A 17,098-nucleotide genomic window follows, 5' to 3' on the forward strand; every position below is an offset into this window, starting at 1 on the left:
CCAAACTGCAGTGAGTATCAAATCAAATCAAATCAAATCAAACCACTTTTATTGTCACACAACCATATACACAAGTGCAATAGTGTGTGAAATTCTTGGGTGCAGTTCCGAGCAACATAGCAGTCGTGATAGTAATGAGACATATACCAATTTACAATAAACTTCAGATTGACACAACACAATTTAAAATCTAATATATACATAATTACACACAACAATATACAAATAATAACATACAATGTACATTATAAAATACACACAATATAGAATACACATTATACAATAAACAAAATAGAATATATAGTATATATAAAATGTACAGTAGGTTGTATTGTACTGTATTGACATTCAGGCTGTCGGTTGATAGTAAGTTGCCAGTGTGTTGTTAAGAGAGATATAATTATGACAGTCCAGTGTGAGATAATAAGATTAATAAAGTGCAGTGCTGATGTATTTGATCGTGGGAGATCAAGAGTTCAGAAGTCTGATTGCTTGGGGGAAGAAGCTGTCATGAAGTTGGCTGGTGCGGATCCTGATGCTGCGATACCGCCTGCCTGATGGTGGCAGTGAGAGCAGCCCATGGCTTGGGTGGCTGGAGTCTCTGATGATCATCCAAGCTTTTTTCACACAGGTGTATGTGTTCTGGAGGGAGGGAAGCTCACCTCCGATGACGTGTCTGGCAGTTCGCACCACCCTTTGCAGGGCTTTGCGGTTGTGGGGGGTGCTATTGCTGTACCAGGCGGAGATGTAGCCAGTCAGGATGCTCTCTACAGTGCTGGTGTAGAACCGTGTGAGGATGTGACGATTCATTCCAAACTTCCTCAGCCGTCTCAGGAAGAAGAGGCGCTGATGAGCCTTCTTCACAACGGCCTCAGTGTGGACGAACCATGTGAGTTCCTCAGTGATGTGGACGCCCAGGAACTTGAAGCTACTGACTCTCTCCACTGGTGCTCCATTGATGGTGATGGGGCTGTGTTCTCTTTCTCTTCTCCTGAAGTCCACCACAAGCTCCTTTGTCTTACTGACGTTGAGGGAGAGGTTGTGCTCCTGACACCTGCGTGTCAGAGTGTGCACCACCTCTCTGTAGGCTGTTTCATCATTGTCAGTGATCAGACCTACCACTGTCGTATCATCAGCAAACTTAATGATGGCATTGGAGCTATGTGTTGCCACACAGTCATGTGTGTACAGGGAATCAGTGGGCTAAGAACACAGCCCTGTGGGGCTCCAGTTTTGAGGGTCAGTGATGAGGAGATGTTACTGCCCATTCTAACCACCTGGCGTCTGCTTGACAGGAAGTCCAGGATCCAGCTGCACAGCGAGCTGTTTAAGCCCAGAGCCCAGAGTTTTTCATCAAGCTTGGAGGGCACTATGGTGTTGAATGCTGAGCTGTAGTCTACAAACAGCATTCTCACATAAGTGTTCCTTTTTTCCAGGTGGGAGAGAGCAGTGTGTATTGTAGATGCAATGGCATCATTAGTGGAGCGGTTGTTGCGGTAAGCAAACTGCAATGGGTCCAGTGATGGAGGCAGCACAGAGCAAATGTAATCTCTGATTAGTCTCTCAAAGCATTTGCTGATGATGGGGGTCAGAGGAACAGGACGCCAGTCATTTAAGCAAGTGATTTTGGATTGCTTTGGTACAGGCACAATGGTGGACGTTTTAAAGCATGTGGGGACTACAGACAAAGAGAGGGAAAGGTTGAAAATGTCTGTAAAAACACCAGCCAGTTGGTTCGCGCACACTCTGATGACGCGGCCCGGAATGCCGCCTGGACCCGCGGCTTTACGGATATTCAACCGTCAGAAGGATTGGGTTACATTCGCTACAGAGACGGAGAGTGAACTAACCTCTGTAGGTTCGGCCGCGAGAGCTCTCTCTGCGAGGGCTGTGTTATTTCCCTCGAACTGTGAATAAAAAGTATTTAGCTCATCCAGGAGAGAGGCAGCGGTGTTCACGGCGAAGTTTTTATTCCCTTTAAAGTCCGTGATGATATTAATTCCCTGCCACATGCTTCTAGAGTTGGTGGTGTTAAACTGTCCTTCAATCTTGTTCCTGTACTGGCGTTTTGCTGCTCTGATTTTTCAGAGGGCATAACTGGCTTGTTTAAGCTCCTCCGCATTCCCGTGCGCATTAAGTGCCGCGCGAACATCACTATTAATCCAAGGTTTCTGGTTCGGGTAGATCCGTATTGTTTTGGACGGAACAACATCCTCTATGCACTTTCTGATGAAACATGTTATGCTATCAGCGTAAACCTCGATATCGTCATCAGAGGCGGACCGGAACATCTCCCAGTCCGCGTGATCAAAACAGTTTTGTAGCATAGAGTCTGATTGGTCTGACCAACACTGGATCGTTCTGAGGGTGGGTGCTTCCTGTTTCAGTTTCTGCCTGTAAGTGGGCAGAAGCAGAATGGAGGAGTGGTCCGATTTGCCAAATGGTGGGCGGGGGAGGGATTTGTAGCCATCCCGGAAGGGAGAGTAGCAATGGTCCAAAACCTGGTCCCCTCGTGTGTTAAAACTGATGTGTTGGTGGTATTTTGGTGCAATTGATTTAAAATTGGCTTTGTTAATTGCCCCTGGAGCAGATGGGGTCAAGGCCTTGCTCAAAGGCCCAACGGTGGCATCATGGCAGTGTTGGGGCTTGAACCCCTGACCATCTACTCAGTAACCCAGAGCCTTAACCGCCAAGCCACCACTGCCCACTTAGTGTGTATTAGACAATGCACAAAAGGGCACTCAACACACGGGGTGTGTGTGTGTGTGTGTGTGTGTGTGTGTGTGTGTGTGTGTGTGTGTGTGTGTGTGTGTGTGTGTGTGTGTGTGTGTGTGTGTGTGTGTGTGTGTGTGTGTGTGTGTGTGTGTGTGTGTGGGTGTGTGTGTGCATATGTCTGAGGACTTTGTGTGTACAAACACACATCCACATATGTGCTCATCTAAAGGATTGCGATGCTCCTGAACACTTAGTATTTATGTATTTTAAAGTCTAATCCATTCCTTTCCAATGGCTGGTCATTTTTGACCGGGAACACAACAAGTGTAACCAAGTGAAATAAAACCACTTTTTTTTTAAGAAAATTGTCCAATTTTTGTGTGTGTTTTCAGATACAATATGTGAACAAAGTCAAGGAATTTTATTTCAATTGCATTAAGTAAAAAAATATAAAAATAGTATGAAAAAAAGTCAAAAAAGTGTCAAAAAGTACCGAAACACAACATAAGGGTTAAAAGTGTGTAAGTAACTTAAAAGTAAAGTAATTAGGAATGTGATTCATTTTCCAATTAAGTAATCAGTTAAGTAATTTGATTACAGTGTATAAAAGTAATTAGTCATTTGTAGATTTTGATGGTTTGTTTTGAGTAACTTTTTTGAGATGCACTGATTTTGACTTTATAGTTGTCAAAACCGACATGGAGAAATAACCCAAGGCCACCAAAGTATTTTCCTCATTGATTTCCATTGTTTGTGTCTTCACATAATCTCCTTGTCTCCCTACAGATCCCATGCTGGATGCCGAGACCCAACAGAGGTACAGTACTGGGTACATCCAGTGCATGCAGGAAGTTCACAATCTTCTACTCTCCTGTGACTGGATGGACAAAACCCTGGGGTCCCGCCTTCTCAACCACTTGCTCAAATCTCTCCCGAGATCAGCCAACGACTGCCCTCAGCAACCCAAGAACTGCCTGACAAGTATTTCTTCTAACCATAGTGAAACTGTTGGTTTCCATGCCGATGAGTTGGAGAGCCCAAGAACCTGCCCTCCTTCTCCTGTCCTGCACGGGAGGGCCGCCCCACCTCCGCAGAGTCCCATTCTTGACATGTGGAGGCCCTGGTGAAATATCTGTCTGTGTGTATGTTTATATAATATATGTCTTACTGAATGTATCTACAGTAAGTATGCTGCCAGTCTGAGTGTGGATGTGCATTGGTGTGCGTTCACACACAGTTCATGGGGGTGTATGTACACCCAGTGTGGCTGTCTGTGGTAGAGCCTCCTCTGATATGTATCTTATAGATATGCTTCTTTGCAAGCGTGTGTGAGGCGGATCTAGTCCAGAATAGCTCTCATTTTAGACCCTGTCTAATTCCTCTCTGAAGTAAAACTACTGTAGCCTGCATTGTAGAAGGCCCCTAATAATCACCTTATTTAACACTATATATTATTTAATATTAAAAATATTCTTTAGCTACTAATATGAATAAATGAACGTTACACTTATATAGTGTTTTTCTGACACTACACTCAAAACGCTTTACATAGTGAACAGGGGTTTCTCCTCAACCATCCACCTGGATGATGCGACGGCAGCCATAGTGCACCAGTATGCTCACCTCACACTAGCTATTGGTGGAGAGGCGAGAGTGGAGTGATAGAGCCAATTAATGGATGGGGATAATTAGGAGGCCATGATTGATAAGGGCCAATGGGGGGAATTTGGCCAGAACACCGGGGTTACACCTCTACTCTTTTCGAGAAGTGTCCTGGGTTTTGATGACCACAGAGGGTCAGGACCTCAGTTTAACGTCTCATCCGAAGGACGAAGGTGCCTTTTTACAGTATAGTGTCCCCGTCACTGTACTGGTGCATTAGGACCTACACAGTCTGCAGTGTGAGCACCCCCTGCTGGACTCCCTAATACCTCTTCCAGCAGCAACCTTAGCTTAATATTGTATAGCTTTTCATTTCCTATCATTTTCTATGTACACCATTATTAATAAAGGAGTGTTTTGGTAGCAAATGTTGTATATTATTTAGTGATTATTTACCTATTTACAATTTAACAAAATATGTTTGTTAAATGATTGTAACCCTGGAATGCATATACGACATTAACCTCCAAAATGAAGATGTGGGTCAAAAAAGACCCAGGTGAAACCTAAATTTTTTTTTTAAAGAAAATTCACTTTAATAATAATTGTATTATTCATTTCAATTTTTAAATGGTTGAGATATATTTAATGTAATTCTGAAGAGTTTCATACACATCAAAAATGGGTAATTTCCATGTTTGGTGGTAACATAAGAAATGTCTGAACAACCCTACCCACACAAAGACATACATGTAAGTACAATGAACTAGGATATATATATAATTTTTTTTTTTTACAAAGAATGTAGGCAAAAAAATGAAAACCGTATATACGTTGTATTGCTATACTACTCTATATCAGGGTTATTATAGTTTGAGATATTTCTATTTTATTTTCAGTTTGTCATTCAAATTTGGTTTAGTTTTTAACTAAATTAGTTTTTAGTTTACTTTGTCTATTAGTTCTAGTTTAGTTTTCATTTTCTCAGTGTGTTCTAGTTTCAGTTTAGTTAGTTTTTATTTTAGTTTTATTATTTTATGAAAGCCAAAGCTAAAGCATTTACTCATCTAATTTAGTGTCAAACCACATAATTAAATTTCTCAGGGCAGTCTTGTGTTACCTCTATCTAGTGGCATTTCCATGTTTAATTAAGGTAGATTGTAAATGTTTCAAATTTTATAATATCGGGTGAAGATGGGTAAAGTGGGACAGTTGAGCTTGATCCCCATTGTATCCATATGCATTTCATTAAAGGGATAGTTCACCCAAAAATGAACATTCTCTCATCACTTACTCACCCTCATGCATTCCCAGATATGGATGATTTTCTTTCTTCATCAGAACACAAATGAAGATTTTTAGGAGAATATTTCAGCTCTGTAGGCCCATACAATGCAAGTGAATGGTGATCAGACATTTGTAGCTCCAAAAACATATGAAATAGTCCATACAACTCCAGTGTTTAAATCCATATCTTCAGAAGCAATATATTAGGTTTGTGGAGGAAATAGCAGGACTCAAACGCATAGTAGCGATATGGGCTTTTATTAATAATAAAAATAAAAAAAAGTCCAGGGCGACAAACCAGATAACGGACTGGGCTGGAATAAGACAGGAACCGACCGACAGACACCTAACCGGGTGCATTCAACCCCAAGTGCATTCACACAGCACGAGACAAAACACAAGTGCCTGGATTTAGCCACAGAGTAAATAAATCAAACCAACCAAAGTGGCTGAATCCAGACACAAGGCATTAAGCTCTGCCACAAAGGAGAAAAAAACCCAAAACTAAGGGCAGAACTCTAACAGTACCCCTTCTCAAGGGGACGGATACCAGATGTCACCAAACTAGACAGAAAACAAAAAATATGATAAACAGAGGGTGGCACTGTTGGAACAGACCAGGGTGGAGCCGGTGGAACAGACCAATGGGATGGAGGGGCTTCAGGTAGGGGGCGGGTCAGGCAGCCTGGGAGGCGGCTCAAGGTAGGGGGTGGTGTCAGGCAGCCTGAAAAAGGGTCCAGGAAGGGGGTTGGGTCCAGTGGCCTGGGAGGCGGCTCAAGGTAAGGGGCGGAGTCAGGGGGCCTGGGAGGTGGCTCAAGGTAGGGGACAGAATCAGGTGGCCTGGGAGGCCGCTCAAGGTAGGGGACGGAGTCAGGCGGCCTGAGAAGAGGGTCCAGGAAGGGGGCAGGGTCCGGCAGCCTGGGAGGTGGCTCAAGGTAGGGGGTGGGGTCAGGCGCCCTGAGAAAAGGGTCGAGGAAGGGGGCAGGGTCCGGCAGCCTGGGAGGCAGCTCAAGGTAGGGGGTGGGGTCTGGCAGCCTGGGAGGCAGTTCAAGGTAGGGGGCGGGGTCAGGCAGACGGCCTCCATGGCTGTGGACGCTGGCAGCGGCAGGGGAACGGCCTCCGTGGCCGTGGATGCTGGTAACGGCAGGGGAACTGACTCTGTGGACACTGCCAGCGGCAGGGGAACAGCCTCCGTAGCTGTGAGCGTTAGCAGCGACTGAAGAATAGAGGCCCTCCTCCTCCAGGAGGTGAGGGGAAAAACATAGTCCAGTGTGACAAACCAGATGATGGGCTGGGCTGGAATAAAACAAACAGGACATGACCCAACTGACAGACAACTAACTGGGAAACATCCACAACAAACTGGCACAAGACAAAAAACACAATGGAGTGTGACACAACTAAACACAACTAAATAGGGAAGAAAACAAAGAGATAATGAGGAGGGCAAGTGAAAACAATCAACTAATAATCAGACAGATAGCAAGGCAAACGAGAGGGCGGGGTTATCGCTGAAAATAGACACGAATGCACAAGGAAATAAGAAAACACAAACCCAAGTGCATTCACACAGCACGAGACAAAACACAAGTGCCTGGATTCAGCCACTTCGGTTGGTTTGATTTATTTACTCTGTGGCTGAATCCAGGCACTTGTGTTTTGTCTCGTGCTGTGTGAATGCACTTGGGTTTGTGACATAAAACAGACATAGAACATGTACATGTCAGGGCTCTGCCACAAAGGGAAAAAAAAAAAACTAAGGGCAGAACCCTGACACATTTAACTTGCACTTTCAGATGTGAAAGTGAAACTAAACAGTCACCACATGTGATTTTCAGATGTGAAAGTGGAGATTTAGAGTAAAAAAAGGACTTTAATTTTGATCTGTTTCTCACCCACACCTATCCTATCACTTCTGAAGACATTGATTTAACCACTGGAGTTGTCTGGATTACTTTTATGTTTCCTTTAATTGATTTTTGGAGCTACAAAGGTCTGATCACCATCCATGTGCATTGTATGGGCCTACAGAGCTGAGATATTCTTCTAAAAATCTTAATTTGTGTTCTGCTGAAGAATGAAAGTCATACACATCTGGGATGGCATGAGGGTGAGTAAATGATGAGAGAAATTTCATTTTTGGGCGAACTATCCCTTTAAATAATTAAAAATCATTACTAAACTAATCTCTGGGAAGAAACAATTAACTTTTTGATTTGATTTTGCATCACGATGTGTGGCAGAGCTCATTTCATGGCCACCTGTGGGAAAAGCAATGGTAAAGAAAATGGCAGAAATTTTAGGCAAATCTTTTTAAGGTGATAAAAAAGTAAAAGCTGACTAATGTTTGTAAATGTTACATATGATGAGTTATGATGTGAAAGTGTATAATAAAATGTCAATATTAATTCCGAATAATTTGTAGATATTTTTATAGAATAATTTTTCCTCTGTCCCACTTTACCAACATAGCCTGAAAAAAATCTGGTATTTGGTCAAAAGAGTGTCTTGAAAGGTTCTTTTATTTGCTTTTGACTAAGGTAGAAGACAATCTAAGCTTTCTAAAAATATATATAATATCAGGTTATGTTTCATTTGGATATTGGATATAAGTTCACAGTTATAGTTCACCATCATTTACTCACCCTCATGCCATCCCAGATGTGTATGACTTTCTTTCATCTGCAGAACACAAATGAAGATTTTTACAATAATATCTCAGCTCTGTATGTCCATACAATGAAAGTGAATGGTGATCAGCCCTTTAAAGCTCCAAAAAAGCACAGACTATCGTAGTAAAAGTAATCCATCTGACTCCAGTGGTTAAAGTAATGTCTTCTAAAGATATATGATCGCTTTGGGTGAGAAACAGATCAATAGTTAAGTCCTTTGTACTATAATTGTTTACTTCCAGTCGCTTTTCAATGCATGTCCATGACTGGAATCGGTTCACGCTGCCTCTCGCGTGACGTAAGTGCGCTGGCATGATCAAATGAAAGCAAAACCAATGAAGCTTGTGAACAGCATTCTCTTGTAAATAAACTGAGCTGCACTTCCGCTTGTATCACGTCAGTTCTCGCGTGAACATGCTAACGCACTTACGTCATACGAGAGGCAGGGTGAACTGATTGCCCATTGCACATTTACTAATGTTAATGAATAGAACCCTTTGTACAGTGATAACAAAATAAAATACAACAAAATTTATATTAAAATGAAGCGAAATGACCAACAGATGTGTTAATGCTGAAAGTTATTAAAAATAACTAGCATATTTTTTCAACTTTTGAGGGAATAATGTTCCAAAATCCACATACGTGGACTTCATGTTTATCAGCGCGCTGATGCATGAAAAATTAATGCATTTTTTAAAGCGGCATATCAAACAAAACTAGAGACGCTACCCTTTACAGCCAAACAAGTTTCAATCAAAAAACTTAGAAGTTTCATACAAGAGGCACTTTTGCTGGCTCTGCGCCCATAGAAATGCTTCACGGAAATCGTTGCCATGCTTAGTGTCACGTGACACAGTGCGCCAGAAGTGTAACCCTTAAATGACTGTCTAGAATGTTGTGAACAGTATTCAGTCAGTTTAAATTAATTTAAATTATGCGTTGCATATAGCAAAGCCAAAATACAATGTCCACACATGTCGGCACAAGGTTAAAGTTCTGATCACAATTCACTTGTATTGTATGGACCTACAGAGCTGAGATATTCTTCTAAAAATCTTCATTTGTGTTCTGCAGAAGAAAGAAAGTCATACACATCTGGGATGACATGAGGGTGAATAAATGATGAGAGAATTGTCATTTTGGGTGAACTATTCTTTTAAAATTACAACATTTTGTTACTAAAAATAATCATGTCACTAGCGAAACATTATTACTGTATGTTATGGTAGTGACAATTTCAGCTAATTTTAATTTTATTTAATTTTAGCTTATGAATAATAGGAAATAATCATACATTTTGAACAGTTGTACCTACATTAAAACAGAATATTTAAAATAAAACCCCAAAAAGTTTATTTAATTGCAGAGGGTATGTGTTTCGGTAGTGACAATTCTTAAAGTTACACACTGATTTTTCAGACTTTGGAGCACATTTACTTCTAAACTACTCACAATAGGGCCTTGATGCAGACATGCAGTCTCACTTCCTGGTCAAAAATGCAGGAGTGTGGCTAAAATCAGGCTCAGCCAATGGAATAAAACACTTTGTGTTTCGGTAGTGACATGAAAATGAGGGACAGCATTTTTAAATAAAGTTTAATTATTTAAAAATTAAACCATCAATAGAATCTACATCTTTAACTTTCACTTTAAAAGAAGTCAAAAAGATCTTTTAAAAAACAACATTGAAAAAATGAGAAAAGATATTTAAGTATTATTTTCATAAGTTCGCATTTAGTTTTTTTTTCTTTTTTTTCTTTTTTTTTTTTTTTGCTTATTATTATCTCAATTAATGCCTTGGATTTAAATAGATCATAACATATTCTCATGACGTATCCAATTTCGGAGTTCATATATACATTTTGAATAGTTATTTTTATTGTGGGACCGCAGTTTGCACCAATTCGGTGGAATTGCGTATATAAGAATTGCAGTGTCGCTCGCACATGCCAAATAATGGAACAGTAAAAAAGCAGCATGAAGAAAAATGTGTAGCCTATATAATGGAATCTTGGCACTGAGAAGCGCACGCAACAGCAGACAAAAAGCGCGTCTGCCGCCAGCTGCTCTCGAGCGCGCGCGTCTTTCAGAGAGAGTGACGTGTCTCGAGCGTGTCGCGAGGATGGTGTGCTGCCAAACAGCATGTATCAGTTCAAAGAACAATCACACACGCACACACTAAATCTCTAACGGAATCCAATACAGAAATCTGATATATGGCTATATATGAACACATATATACAGTAGCGTTTCTACCTTGTATGAACATATATTTGTGCTTTACATATATTTCTATACTGTATCAGTTTTCTGTACTCTTTCATGCACAGTCAAATCAACGACTGCAAAAACCCTTAAGTGAGTCCCTGCATATTGCACTGAGAGCATTAAGACAAGACATAACTAAAACGTTTTAATTCGTGTATGCTATACAGGCTAATACATAGCAGTGCTCATTGATCAGGAACAAAAAAACATAAAGCATGCAAGTACGAAGACATAAACAGAAAATTGTGTTTAAAACCAGGCTAATCAATGGGGATATCCACATGCAGCACATTCACACCGATATCCATTACTATAATGCAATAAATAAATAAATAATAAAAATACAAATTCATTCTCATTATTGTAGACTAATGCAAAACAACAACAACAACAACACTTTATTTGAATGGTAGTGTTTGTTAGTGGTTGTTGTTCTGAAAATAATGTCTTAACACGTAAAATTACCTTAATGTTCCTAAAACCAGGCCTAATTTTCTTATGGAGGTTCTCTTGAGATCACCTAACAGTGTTTAGTTGAATGTTGCCTTTTCTTCAGCCAATAGAGAGGCCCATCAGGCGCCAGTAGAACAGTTGAACACCTGTCGCTCCCCCTCCTCCTCAAATTTGGTCTATTCTATTCAACCATGACCGCTGCGTGCAGCTGCTAACTGACGGCATTACGTTACATCCGAGTGACCCTCGACCTCTGTAAGCACAACTCAGGCACAGGCGCAATGAGAAGTGTGTTTCACTGTAAGACCGTATTTGGTTTATTAATAATAATAATAATTATTATTATTATTATTAAATAACAGTAGTATAATAATAATAACTATTATTATTATTATATATTAAAACAACAATAATAATATATTACAATAATAATAATAATGATTTATTATAATTAATAATAGTATAATAATAATAATAATTATTATTATTATTATTATTATATGCTACAACAACAACAATAATATTTTACAACAATAATAATAATAATTATTATTATTATTATTACATATTACAGTAAAAATAAATCAGTAATAAAAAATAACGACTGAAGTTTAAGTTTTTCATCACCTTAAAAATGATTTGATCTAAAGGCAATGCTTGAAATTAGTTTTGTAAACAAATATAATTTGTGCCAACATATGAATTTAACCAGCATACATTGGAACTCAATGCTGTTCAAAAGGATCTCAGGATGCACCTCATGAAGTTGGTTGAGGGCTGAAATTTAGGCAAAGGTTGGCTATGTTGAAGAAGCTAAAATACAAGATACAGTAGTTTTGATCTGTTCAATATTTTGGTATATGTTTTCCTATTTGGTACCTCCATTTTTGTTATTTTATAGTTTTTATGACTTTATTATTGTGTAGGGCTAATAATAAAGAATAAGAAGTCGTGTCATACGTTATTACTGGTATACAAATACATATAATAATTCCATTAAGAAAAAGTAGCTACAATACGAAACAAAAACAGACATGTAAGTTTGCGTGTAAACTAGTAAACAGGTCGACATATATAGTCTACATCTAGGACTGAAAAAATTAATGTTACATTTACGGTAAAACAACTGGCAGCTATGTGATTCCCAGAAGTTCACTGTAAAGAAGACTTTGACCATATTTCAGGCATTACAGGATGTCTTTTTGGTGCCTGTATCTTTTACACTTCACTATATATCATTAAACGATATAAGGATAATATACCCACCTTCTGGGACTATAGATATCTGCTATGCACTTTAAATCTACTGTTTACCATCATAGTAACATAGTGATGACTTCAGTTTCATTAAGAATGGCCCTTCTTGGAACAAGAACCAAAAAATTGTCGTTTTCCAAACTGCATTTTTGCACCCTTGAAAAGCACTTCGGGAAGAAGACACCTCTCAAAGGGCCATCCCAAACAATAAAAAGGTTATTTTCTACACAAAGGGCCCTTTCACAAGACTTTTAGTGAAGGGTACATTCAAACTGTAATATCATGCTCCCTTCAGAGTGCCCACATCAAGAGCTATGTCCTTCATAGTGAGTAGGGCATAGGGATAATCACTTTCGATTGGCATTCGCCCCCTCTAGACAATGCACAGTGCCATTTACACAAACACAAAACACGTCAGGGTAACACAAATGACACTAAAATAATGCAACAAACATTAACTAAACAACATGTAATATAAACACCTCAATGTACATAACTTTTACAAAATATTTCCAAAACATAATCAAATGTGATGGATCACACAGGTAGCCTACTTCTGAACACCACCAATTACTGTTTTTCACCGTAATATTAAATAAAAGTGAATGTATTCATGTATTCTCTTAACTATAAAGTAAATCATACTTTTAACTTATTCATTTTATTATTATTATTATTATACAATATTTGAACGTAAAATTACATGTATTATTACATGTAAATTACATGCTGTTAAATAGAATAAATAAATGCTCAATAAAATAATTGTGATAAAATACGAACATTTATTTACAGTATACTTTAAGGCAACAAGCATACTGCTGCGTGACGGAAATTTTGTGGGCAAAAATGGGATCATGTTTTGATAATAATTCAATCGTACAACTCAAATCAGCAGTTGCCTAAGGGGAAAGTATATCTACATAAATAAAAAAATTATTCAATTCGGCAGCCTCCCGTAATATGCGCTCTCGGAGACAAAAGCGCGCGCGCTGATTGGCTGGTGTGAGCTCAGACTACTGCACGCGAATCTTTCATTCATATGCAAATGAGCCAGTATAAAACCCTCACTCGAGCCCCTCACTGATGAACTGCCAGTCACGTTTGGTCCGAGTGGCTGCCATACATATTCACTCTCTGCTGTTTCACGGACCGAGCGCTTTCGAACCGCGGATCGCTGACCAAGCCCTTGATCGGTAATGACCCCCGCCGCTCGTCTCGGTAAAAACGGTTACGCTATGGAGGAGGATGACTTTTATGCCGTTAAAGGTGACAGAAAGGTAGGACCCTTTTGCGTTGTCATTACATGCCGTAAATGAAACACACGGCCACGTTTGCTTATTGCATGTATTACACGGATCTATATTGCATGTTTGTTGCCCCAGACGCGAAAACCTTTAGTGGAGAAGAAAAGGCGAGCGCGCATAAATGAAAGCCTGCAGGAACTGCGGACACTGCTCGCGGATAATGATGTAAGTGAATCCTCTTCTCTCACAACTGTCAGTCTAGATAGATATATAGATAGATGAATGGACACTTAAATCTTCTCTCACTTTTTGTGCAGCTGCAGGCAAAGATGGAGAATGCAGAGGTGCTTGAAATGACAGTTAAACGAGTTGAAAACATCCTACAGAACCGTTCTCAAGGTAAGATGACCGGCAACATCATAACTGAATTGGAGCCTCAAAAGAGACCGATTTGAAACGCGCTATACAGGTAGCGATTCCACGCGTCATTCTAATCGCGCTCATCAAGCAGAGCGCAACGAGACTCGCAACTGATTTCAATACTGGTGACGCAAGAAGAACGGCGCGTCGAAATAAACGTTCTTATAGCGCGGGCCAATCACCTGTGAGCTCGAGTAGATCGCAACGGTTAAATGGGAAAACGGAAATCCACTGGTATAAATATCTATCTACATTTTTATTATAGAATTATTATTATGACAAAAACTACATCTAAATGTGATTAGAAACAAAAGATTATTCAAATTCCCTGCTGAAAAGACCCGCTAAAACCAGCCTAAGCTGGTCTTTACTGTCACCACTATACGCACCGCAACAGCGTCAACCAGTGTAGACTGTTTCATTGATTAAAATATGATCTTTTGGCTTGTCGTGCGACACGAGTACATAGCATACAAACATTTTGGGTTAATTAGCCAGTTTTCTATTTAAAAAAAATATATAAATCATTTTTAGTTATGAATGGATTATAAAGGGCCAAAGTGCACTTCGGTTGTCCACGTTGGTGATCGCACATCAGAACAGTCCGCACATGGCCCAGATTGTCTTATGCGGATAGTCCTCGTCTCTGTGGTTCATCACCCGCCGTTAATTGTACTAAAAATGTATCACAAAGCAGTCGGAGGTCATGTACATCGAGGGGTTTGTATTCGCTTGGGTGAGAAGAGTATGCCTTGAAAGGCAACGCAGTTAACCTGGCGCGATCCAATCAAAAATTCACGAAAACGAAAAGTATACCCCTTAAGCAAGGGTACACTTTTATACCCTTGTATAAAGTATATGCCTTAAGCAGGGGGGGCTCTTGGGGCTTGAGCCCATGCCCCTTTCATAAGGTGCTTCTCCTACAAAAAATCCACTGCCCCTTTGCTGAGATGGCAAAGATTTTGGCTGCACACACACATGAACAACCTGTCTGACGGAGAATATATATAAGCAATATACTGTATACGAATATACGATACACCTCTCTATTGCACATTTATGTGATTGGTTGCAATGAAGATAATTGTGTATCTGACTTTCCAGAGACTGAAACTATGAACCGCGAGGCCAGCGAGAGATTCGCTGCAGGTTATATCCAGTGCATGCATGAGGTGCACACTTTTGTGTCAACGTGCCCGGGGATCGATGCCAATGTGGCGGCTGAGCTGCTCAATCACCTGCTGGAGTGCATGCCATTAAACGAGGACCACCTTCAAGAGATGATCATGGATCTCATATCAGAGCCTCCCTCCTCCAGTGGATCATGGCCAGCCGGAGAAGCATTGAGTCCAGGAGGCCACAGTGTATCCGACCTGTCCTCAGTACTGTCCCCATGCCTGTCCAACCCTTCCAGTGAGGATCTCTGCTTTGACCTGGAGGAGACAGAGCCAGAAGCAAGCCCAGCATCAGCTGAGGACCGCCTAAACTCCACCATCACACACTCCAAGTTCATGTGGAGGCCATGGTAGAAACACTTCTCACACGACCATAAATGATCAATATCTTTCTTCATACTTCATCACTTAATCCTGATTTGGAACATGGTGGGATTGTTTTCTCATCAGATTCTCACGAGGAAATGGTTGGAGTTTGTGGATTTTACATGCACAGGTTGATATAGGGGAATATGGCATCGTCTCACGGGTCAGAATGGAGTGACTTTGAAATATCCCTCCAATAACTTCATATTCATGCAAACATGATGGACTTGATCGTTTTTTTCCTCCAGAAATGGAATGTCTTGATGTATAACAGCTCTTTCAGATATCGAATAGCAGATTTTATTTTTTATTTTTAGAGAAAAGTGAAAGCGTCGGTTTAGGGTAGGAGGAAAGATGTTTTGTGTCTTTGTAGACCTAGATAATAGTACTAAAAGGTCGCAGTTTGAGAGATTGTCACAGATAAGGCCTACTGTAAATATGGTTTTCATGGGCTACCGTGTAGTAATTATAAAATTTTAATTTTTAAGATTGTTTATGTATTTTAGGATTTTGAAATAATAAAACAAATATTTAATTTTACCATCATTAAGTGTCAGTTCACAGTCTATTTTTTAATGGAGTTTATTTTGCTATAAAGAATTTTATAACCTGTTCTTTTGTTAATACAATTAAAAACAGCAAGTCTTCAAGCTTCTGCATTAACTTAAAAAACCTAAAATGATATCTAAATATGAACTATTTTGAAATGGCACTGTTTTTTCACTAGCTTGTCTAAACATTTATAGGAATATTCCGGGTTCAATACAAGTTAAGCGCAATCGACAGCATTTGTGGCATAATGTTGATTACCACAAATAAAACTCGTCCCTCATTTTCTTTAAAAAAACAAAAATCGAGGTTACAATGAGGCACTTACAATGGAAGTCAATGGGGCGGCTGGGGCCAGATAATAAACGTTAAAATACTCATTGTTTCAAAAGTATAGCCACAAGACATAAATAATATGCTTGTTAACATGATTTTAGTTTGATAAAATTGCTTACTAACATTTTCAGTGTAAAGTTATAGCCAATTTTACAAGTTTGTTGCCATGACGATGCAACACTGTAAACCCCAAAGCCAAAAATGACGGTCAAATTATACACAAATTTTAATAGAAGAATTATTGTATTTGCTTTTATACAATTAGAAGCTTCACATTTCTTGCCCCATTCACTTCCATTTAAGTACCTCACTGTAACCTCAATTGTTTTTCTGGTAATCAGCATTATTGAACCAGGAATGTTCCTTTAACATCTAAATTTAAACTTTAACGCCTCTACTTCAAAGACAACTATAGGAATATCAACATAACTATCATAATTACCCTTTCATTTAAAGGCCTAGATAAAGCACGATTGGTTTTATGTCATGAATTTAAAGGAAATGGTTGGTTATACAGACTGTTGATCATACCTCCCAACAATTATGTAAAAAATAACTGAATTTAACATGTTGATCTTTGCATTAGGAAATGCCTCATGGTTTTTCTAGAGCAATTCATCTATTAAAGTTCACCAAATGTGTTGCACAACAATGTGGGAAACTGTAACCTCAATTAAGTTTTCTATATCTAGAAAACATACACAGATGTAAGAAGTCTGCAGCCCAGCCACCAAAGGGGTACATAATT

At 39.6% G+C, this 17,098-nt stretch overlaps 2 protein-coding genes across 2 annotated transcripts in view; both read left to right on the forward strand.

Annotated features, from left to right (window-relative positions):
• The window catches only part of her8.2 (hairy-related 8.2), a 7,554-nt gene extending 2,821 nt beyond the window's left edge, over positions 1-4,733 (forward strand). The window contains exon 5 of the mRNA XM_051678588.1: positions 3,502-4,733. Coding sequence (XP_051534548.1) covers positions 3,502-3,842 — 341 coding nt within the window. The 3' untranslated portion in view covers positions 3,843-4,733. The remainder of the gene's footprint in view (positions 1-3,501) is intronic.
• Positions 4,734-13,321: 8,588 nt separating this feature from the next.
• Positions 13,322-16,000, forward strand: her13 (hairy-related 13). The gene is made up of 4 exons (XM_051678566.1): positions 13,322-13,537; positions 13,643-13,729; positions 13,822-13,903; positions 15,029-16,000. The coding sequence occupies exons 1-4, from the start codon at positions 13,457-13,459 to the stop codon at positions 15,451-15,453; spliced, it is 675 nt and encodes a 224-aa protein (XP_051534526.1). The 5' UTR covers positions 13,322-13,456; the 3' UTR covers positions 15,454-16,000.
• Positions 16,001-17,098: the final 1,098 nt, after the last annotated feature.

Source organism: Myxocyprinus asiaticus, chromosome 39 (assembly GCF_019703515.2).
Source record: "Myxocyprinus asiaticus isolate MX2 ecotype Aquarium Trade chromosome 39, UBuf_Myxa_2, whole genome shotgun sequence".
Classification (NCBI taxonomy): Eukaryota; Metazoa; Chordata; class Actinopteri; order Cypriniformes; family Catostomidae; genus Myxocyprinus; species Myxocyprinus asiaticus.

Coding starts and splice junctions, on each gene's coding strand:
- her13 (XM_051678566.1), top strand. CDS start 13,457: ATGACCCCCGCCGCTCGTCTCGGTAAAAACGGTTACGCTATGGAGGAG. Junction 13,730..13,821: donor CACTGCTCGCGGATAATGAT/GTAAGTGAATCC, acceptor CTTTTTGTGCAG/CTGCAGGCAAAGATGGAGAA. Junction 13,904..15,028: donor CCTACAGAACCGTTCTCAAG/GTAAGATGACCG, acceptor CTGACTTTCCAG/AGACTGAAACTATGAACCGC.